The sequence below is a fragment of the Ursus maritimus genome, unplaced genomic scaffold, assembly GCF_017311325.1.
Source record: "Ursus maritimus isolate PB19 unplaced genomic scaffold, ASM1731132v1 scaffold_14, whole genome shotgun sequence".
In the NCBI taxonomy this organism is placed as follows: domain Eukaryota; kingdom Metazoa; phylum Chordata; class Mammalia; order Carnivora; family Ursidae; genus Ursus; species Ursus maritimus.
Window position 1 is genome coordinate 57,933,982 of NW_024423786.1, and position 8,559 is coordinate 57,942,540.

General features: G+C 48.4%; 1 protein-coding gene across 1 annotated transcript in view; it reads right to left on the minus strand.

Annotated features, from left to right (window-relative positions):
• Positions 1-8,559, minus strand: part of ZZEF1 (zinc finger ZZ-type and EF-hand domain containing 1) — a 99,779-nt gene that overhangs the window by 7,406 nt on the left and 83,814 nt on the right. The window contains exons 49-52 of the mRNA XM_040629827.1: positions 7,922-8,065; positions 7,307-7,475; positions 7,030-7,128; positions 6,510-6,675 (exon numbers count right to left, since the gene is read on the minus strand). Of these exons, the coding sequence (XP_040485761.1) occupies positions 6,510-6,675; positions 7,030-7,128; positions 7,307-7,475; positions 7,922-8,065 (578 nt within the window). The remainder of the gene's footprint in view (positions 1-6,509; positions 6,676-7,029; positions 7,129-7,306; positions 7,476-7,921; positions 8,066-8,559) is intronic.

The following is an 8,559-nucleotide window of genomic DNA, read 5'->3' on the forward strand; positions in this document are numbered from 1 at the left end:
TGTTTAGGCTGGTCTGGTACCTATCCAGCTCGACTCGGGGGACCGGCTGAAAAAGGGGTCCCCTACTCCTCCGCCATCTGAACTCCTCCCCAGAGCAAATAATATTCTGGGCCTCACTACATGACTTTATGCATTTATAATCGTAAATTTTGCCTTTTCTCTCTAATGTATGACTTTAAAAAGTATTCTGTCAGAGCAAATAATATTCTGGGCCTCACTACATGACTTTATGCATTTATAATCGTAAATTTTGCCTTTTCTCTCTAATGTATGACTTTAAAAAGTATTCTGTATCTGTTGGCCATTTGTATGTCTTCTTTGGAGGAGTGTCTGTTCAGGTCTTCTGCCCATTTCTTAACTGGATTATTTGTTCTGCGGGTGTTGAGTTTGGTAAGTTCTTTACAGATTTTGGATACCAGCCCTTTATCTGTAATGTCATCTGCAAATATCTTCTCCCCTTCCGTGGGCTGCCTCTTAGTTTTGTTGACTGTTTCCTTGGCTGTGCAGAAGCTTTTTATCTTGATGAAGTCTGAGTAGTTCATTATTGCTTTTGTTTACCTTGCCTTTGGAGACGTGTCCTGAAAGAAGCTGCTGTGTCCAAGGTCGAAGAGGTTACTGCCTATGTTCTCCTCTAGGATTTTGATGGATTCCTGTCTCACATCAAGGTCTTTCATCCATTTAGAGCTCATCTTTGGGTGTATGGTGTCAGAGAATAGTCCCGTTTCATTCTTGTGCACATGGCTGTCCAATTTTCCCAGCACTATTTATTGAAGAGACTTTTTCCCATTGGATGTTTTTTCCCGCTTTGTCAAAAATTAGTTGATCATAGAGTTGAGGGTCTATTTCTGGAGTGTGTATTCTGTTCCATTGATCTATGTGTCTGTTTTTGTGTCAGTACCATTGCTGTCTTGGTGGTCACAACTTTGTAATATAGCTTGCAGTCAGGCAATGTGATGCCCCAGCTTTTGTTTTTCTTTTTCAACATTTCCTTGGCAATCTGGGGTCTTTTCTGGTTCCATACAAATTTTGGGACTGTTTGTTCCAGCACTTTGAAAAATGCCATTAGTATTTTGATAGGGATGGAGTTGAAAGTATAGATTGCTCTGGGCAGCACAGACACTTTAACAATGTTTATTCTTCCGATTCATGAGCATGGAATGTTTTTCCATCTTTTTGTGTCTTCTTCAATTTCTTTCATCAGTGTTCTGGTTTCTAGAGTATAGATCCTTTACCTGTTTGGTTAGGTTTATTCCAAGGTATCTTACGGTTTTTGGTGCTATTGTAAATGGAATAGACTCCCTAATTTCTCTTTCTTCAGTTTCATTGTTCGTGTATAGAAATGCACCTGATTTCTGAGCATTGATTTTGTATCCCACCACATTACTGAATTGCTGTATTAGTTCTAGTAATTTGGGGATGGAGTCTTTTGGGTTTTGCACATAAAGTATCATGTCATCTGCAAAGAGAGAGTTTGACTTCTTAGCCATCAGGGAAATTCAAATCAAAACCACATTGAGATACCGCCTTACACCAGTTAGAATGGCAAAAATTGACAAGGCAAGAAACAAAAAATGTTGGAGAGGATGTGGAGAAAGAGGAACCTCTTACACTCTTGGTGGGAATGCAAGTTACTACAGCCACTTTGGAAAACAGTATGGAGGTTCCTCAAAAAGTTAAAAACAGAGCTACCCTATGACCCAGGAGTTGCACTACTGGGTATTTACCCCAAAGATACAGATGTAGTGAAAAGAAGGGCCATATGCACCCCAATGTTCATAGCAGCAATGTCCACAATAGCCAAACTGTGGAAGGAGCTGAGATGCCCTTCGACTGATGACTGGATAAAGACGATGTGGTCCATACATACAATGGCATATTACTCAGCCATCAGAAAGGATGAATACCCACCATTTGCATCGACACGGATGGGACTGGAGGGGGTTATGCTAAGTTAAATAAGTCAAGCAGAGGAAGACAATTATATGGTTTCACTCATATGTGGAATGTAAGGAATAGCATGGAGGACATTAGGAGAAGGAAGGGAAAAATGAAGGGGGGGGAATCATAGTGGGAGAGGAACCACGAGAGACTATGGACTCTGGCAAACAATCTGAGGGTTTTAGAGGGGAGGGGGTGGAGGGATGGGCTAGCCCGGTGATGGGTAGTAAGGAGGGCACGTATTGCATGGAGCCCTGGGTGTTATACGCAAACAGTGAACCACGGAACACTGCATCAAAAGCTACTGATGTGCTGTGTGGTGACTAACTGAACATAATAATAATAATCAAGTATTCTGTACATTTACTCTGGGAGCCAATCACTCTCTTGCAGAAGAAAAGCAAGGGGAACACTTGGTTTGACTGAAAGAGACAGCTCTATAGCAGAGCTTTCAGGAGAGTGCTCAGGGAGTGAAGTCAGCGCACCTGCCCGGCTACACTGCGTCCGGTCCCCTCCCCTGGGGCTGCCTGTCCCCTCTGCCCGTCCAGTCTCGCCCCGGGACTGAGGAAGGTCAGCGCTCTGCAGAAGCGCATCTGCCACGCGGCCGGGAAGGGCCCAGGAGTCTGAAGACAGTTTCAAACCATCACTCAACCAGACCTTTCTCACTGCAAGCTGCTCTCCAAAGAACAGAACTGAGCCCCTGTGGGCTAAGGGACCTGTCCCGCACACGAGGACACAGTGGCGACAGCAGTCACAGTCTGCTTACCCCTCCCTCCGCCAGCCTGCGTGCAGACACACTGCTCACCCTGACGCAAGAGCCCTTCATTTGTAAAATTACAACAGCTCCGTACTACAGCCTGCGTAATAAAGAGATAGAAGATGCCCTGCTACTTCGATACCATCACCCCACTCTGACGGGCACCCTGCGTCTGTGTGCCTTAAAAATGCTGGGGGTGTGGTGCCTGGGTGGCTGGGCTGGGGAAGCGTCTGACTCTTGATGTGGGTTCAGGTCATGATCTCGGGGTTGTGAGATCGAGCCCTGCGTCAGGCTCTGCACTGGGCGTGGAGCCTGCTGAAGACTCTCTCTCTGCACCACCCCCACCCCCGCTCACATGCTCGCTCTCTGTCTCTCTTAAAAAAGAAAAGCTGGAGAGGGACACTGAACCCCTGACAGGCAGGGGTCTGAGTGTGTGGACGATGCATGTGGCACAGTTGCCACACCTGCCCTCCAAGATGAGGAACAAGGCAATATGTCTTTAATCCCCACTTCTCCTCAATACTCTCTGGGAGGTCCTGGCTAGTGCAAAAAGGGAAAAAGGCAAATAAAATAAAAATTTAAAAAGAATCATAGAACTTTACATCAAAAACTAGGGATGTACTATATGGTGACTAACATAATATAATAAAAAAAATTATTAAAAAAAAATAAAAAGTTAGACAAAATATTTAAAATGCTTCTAAGGACCAAGAGAAAGAACTAAGACCCGTTCTTTGTAGATAACAGACTGTGCTCTGAATAACACACACACACTCTCTTTAACCAACAAAGCATGGTCACTGCATACAAAGGAAATACACAAAAATTAATTCTATATGAGCGAAAACAATTAGAAGTAAGAATTGTAAAACACCAATTACGACAGCATCAAAACCACTAACTACCTAGAGGTCGATCTAACGGAGTGTTGTGCGGCCCGTCTACACAGAAACCTGTAAGACGTGACTCCGGGCTGAGCAGCGGAGGACTGCAGAGGAGAGGAGCCCAGACATAACGCTTGTGGGTTAGGGCTCCAGTGTCGTAAAGGGTCATAACCCCACCGGGTGAGAGGAGGCGTGTGCATATGTGCGTGCACAGAAACAAACACGTGGACTAGGAACGCAAGGAACGCTACAAGGTAGCAGAAGCTCTGGCCAGAGCAATCAGGAAAGAACAGGACAAAAGGCATCCACCCCGGAAGAGAAGATGCAGGCCTGTGTGCAGATGACCCCTACAGAGAAAACACCGAAGACTCCACAGAAGAAACGTCACAACACGTCAATTCAGCAGAGTCACAGGGCACAAAACCAGCTGCGTTTCTACACACTAACAATGAACTACTAGAAAGAGAAATTAAGGGAACAGACCCATTTACAATGGGATTAAAAAGAATAAAATACTTAGAAATAAATTTCAACAAAGGAGGTAAACTGTACGCTGAGAACTGTTGAACACTGATGAAAGAAACTGAAGAAAACACAAGTAAGTGTAAAGGATAATCCGTGTTCAAGGGCCCGAAGAATACTGTTCAATGTTCATGCTGTCCAAAGCAATATACTGATTCCATGTGGGCCCTATCCACGTCCCAACGGCATTTTCACAGAAACGGGAAAAACAACGCTACAATTCGTACAGAAGACCCTGAATAACCAAGTCAGTCTTAAGAACAAACCTGGAGACCTCACACGTCCTGATTTTAAACCATAATCCAGAGCTACAGTCATCCAAACAGCACGGGACTGGAAATATAACAGGCATAGAGACTGACGAGCAGGACAGAGGACCCAGAAGCAAACCCATGCATATACAGCCAGTCAATTTCTGACAGAGGTGCCAAGAATATGCAATGAGGAAAAGACGGTCTCAACAAATGTGTTGGGAAAACTGGACAGCCATATGCAAAAGCACGCAACCGGATCCCTAACTTACACCACGCACAAAATCAACTCAAAATAGATGAAAGACTTGAATGTGAGACCTCCAACTGCAAAACTCCTACAAGAAAATATAGGGCTAAGCTCCTTGATGTTGGTCTTGGCAACGATTTTTTGAATTTGACATAAAAGCAAAAATAAGAGGGACTACATCAAACTAAGTGAACAGACCGACAAATGAAAAGGCAATCTGAGGAATGGGAGAAAATATTTGTAAATCACATCCGAGAAGGGGTTAATATCCAAAATACACAAGGAACTCATGTGACTTAATTTCAAAAGAACCAAAATAACCCAATTAAAACATGGTCAAAGGACCTGAACAGACATATTCCCAAAAAAGACATCCAGATGGCCAACAGACACACGAGAAGATAGGGGCTCACATACGCATCCTCAGGGAAATGCCAATCAGCGACAACAAGACGTCGCCTTGCATGTGTGAGGACAGCTATCATGGAAAGACAGGAGACAACAGGGGTTGGCAAGGACGCGGAGAAAGGGGAACCCTGGTGCACTGCTGGTGGGAACGCACACGGTGCAGCTGCTCTGGAGACCAAGATGGAGGTCCCTCAGAACTACTGTACGATCCAGCAATCCCACTACTGGGTTTACAGCAAAAGCACATGAAATCATTACCTCAAAAACATAGCTGCACTCAAACGTCCACAATAGCCAGGGTACGGAAACAAGCGGAGTGTCTACTGATGGAAGCGGGGATGCAGCAAACATAGTGCGTGGAGACACACAACGATTCTTCAGCCATGAGAAGGAGACCCTGCCGTGTGTGACAGCACGGACGGGCCTGGAAAGCATTACGCTCAGTAGACTAAGCCTGAGCAAGACAAATCCTGGGCGATCTCACTCCAAGGGGAAACCAAAACGAACTGAGCAAACTCGTAGACACGGAGAGTAGAATGGTAGTTGCCAGGGGCTGGGGGTGAGGAAGATGGGGAGAGGCTGGTCAAAGGAACAAACCTCCAGCTGTGAGACGAATAAGGCCTGAGGATCTAACATAGAACACGGTGACAACAGCGGACGATGGCATACAGTGCTGCCTCATTTAACAGAAATTTGCTGAAAAGCAAGTTTCAGCAAGAGAGGAGACCTTCCGTGCTGTCACCCACAACGGAGGTCACCATGTGAAGTGCTGGGCGTGTTAACTAGCCCGACGGGGGACCCTTTCACAACACGGACATACATGAAATCATCACCTTCCACACTCTAAATATATTACAATATTGTCAGTGACATCCCACTAAAGCAGGAAAAACAAGAGAAACGAAGCAACCAATTCTAAGATGTGTAAGGATGTGCAGGGTTGGGGCAGCCATGACATCCTCGAAGATGAAGAACGCCACGTTTCTACGACGAGATACGTCCGTCTGTCATAAAGCTACAACACGGAAGACAGTGTGGAACTGGCACAAGGAACCAAAATGACCAAGGGTACGGCAGAGACCAGACAGATGCATGCGTATGCGGGCGCCCTCTGGGTGACAAAGCTGGCGCTGGAGTGAGGTGAGGGGAAAGGTGGTCTCTGGGGTCAGGTGGAGACTCATGTCCAAGGAACTAATCCTGACCCGACACATCCCATCACACACAGACGTCATCCCACGGGGGGCATAAGCTAGAAGTGACAGAAAAAACAAGCTTCTAGAACACAGGAAATATCGTCGTGACCCCAAGACAGGGTACAGCAAACATGCCCTAAACGGGACAACAAAGGCACTACCACGAAAACAAACAAACAAAAACCCCACTTGTTGAACTGGAAGACCTTCCCATCAGACACCACTGAAAGGGAATGACAAGCCACAGAGTGAGAGGCGGTCCTCACAGTCCAAACCCCCGCGAAGGACCCGCGGAGGGCAGCTCACCTGTGGGTGCAGCAGCGTACGATCCTCAGAAGCAGGTGGATGGCTTTCAACCGCTGATGACCAGTCTGGCGACAAGCCACGCCCACCAGCCATTCCCAGATTTTGCCCAGCGGGAGGTGTGGCACAACTCTTTCTTCGGACAACATCTGCTTCAAAATCTCAAACCCTGGCCCACGCCCACGAAACACAGGTATTTTAGAAACATTAGCTGCTTGAGTTTTGATAAACAGAATAAAACAACTATGATCATTTAAATTTTGCCTAAAATTATGCCTTTGATAAAAGCAACAAAGGACATTTTCAGTTTCTCCTTTCTGCAACGTGCCCTGCCCTCTGTAGGTCCCCACGGGCAGCTCTTCTGTCCGTCCACTCACGTTGACAACCCGCAGCCACAGCACATTCAGAGTGACGTGTGTGGAGGTCTCAGCTTTGATCTGAACACCCATCAGTGACACTGTGGCCCCTGCAGCCACAGGGGGTCCCAAGAAGAGCCTGTGGACGGAAGGACCGGCGCACACACCTGTCTGGAATCGCCCCAGGTGTCCCGCCGTCACAGTGAACTTGTAGCCCCACTCCGTGTTGCTCATGTCAGAGGTGAAGCGGTAGTACAGAGTGTCTCCTGGGTCACATAAGATCAGAAACAGCTCAGGACAGCGCAGCAACCGGGAACGGCAAGTGACATACTCCTGATGGGAAAGGCTACACCCGGGGTGACACCCTCCCACAACGTCCCTCTTCTAGTACTGACTTTCAACACTCGATGTGAAGCGTCTAATGACCAAGGATATATTTACTACCTGGGAGCTCAAAATCCTTCCATTTCTGCTGGGACCCACTGAAAGTGTGTCGGTCCTGCTGGAAGTCGCTACTGCTGGACATGGCTAGCTCGTCACAGCCTTCCTCTGTACTGCACTGCGAGTCGAATTTGATGGAGAGGTAGATTGCACCAGGGATGTGGACTTTATCCTGCAGAGGGGACATAAGGACACTTCTATCATTCCTGCGGGCTTGTCTCGTGCCACGTCCTGCAACTCTAAGGCAAGGAGGACGGGGAGCACGGCCTGGGTAATGAGACAAAAGACAGGGGTCTCCACAGTGTGGCCACATCATCAGGAGACAGTGCAGCCAGGGCTGAGCCCAGGCCCACACACAGACTCACTGTCGAAGATGCCAAGGATTCCCTGCAAGGACCTTGTTGCTGGAAAGGCGGACTCCTCCCCCCAGGCCCAGGGGCCCACTGTTTCCTATTAAGCCAAGGTCAGAAGACTGGGTTGTGGAGACTCCCCGGATTTGGGGGGCAGACTGCTGCTTAGAAGGAGGGAGGGCTGCCCAGAGGGGAGCAGCCAGTGTGGACGTGGACGAGAGCCTCAGCATCCCTCGCAGGTCCTGCCAGCCGCGTGCCCTGGACGTACCTCAAAGTTGGTGTTATTGTTATATGGGTGTTTCGACTCCCTCACTTGCACCTCCATCCCGGGCTCCTCCATGAACTGGCAGGCAGCCAGGGCCATGGTCCCCAGCATGCTCCCGTGGCAGCCCTGGAGCACCTTCCGCAGGATCTGGCAGGACATGAGGCAGGGAGTGTCAGAGCCTCCCAGTGGCAGGAAGAAGGACAAGTCCATTTCAACTCAAGGCCCATCCAAAGGGGCTGGCTTCACCCTGGCCCCTGGCCCCACGCCCGAAGCCAACTCTTCCAGCCGTCTCTCACTGCGGGGACGGGGACAGGGGAGGGGTGGGGTGGGGGCTTGCTGTGCACCAGGACGCCTCCGCCTCAGTCCTTCCTGAGAAGGACAGAGAAACAATGACAGCACAAAGGGACACAAGCCAAGGAGGTGTGGAACTGGGGGCTCCATGGGGCAAGGATGGGGGAAGCCATGTTCCCCTTTGCCGCTTCCAAGTGAGAGCCATGGCTACAGCCAAGCTGCCAGCCCCTCCGAGGCTGTGTGGCTGGGAACACATACACGGGACTTAGAAACCAGTGGTGTTCTTCGACGGCAAATTAAGGATGAGAAGATAAACTCACTTCCTGAGGAATCCCCCCCCCATAGGGCAT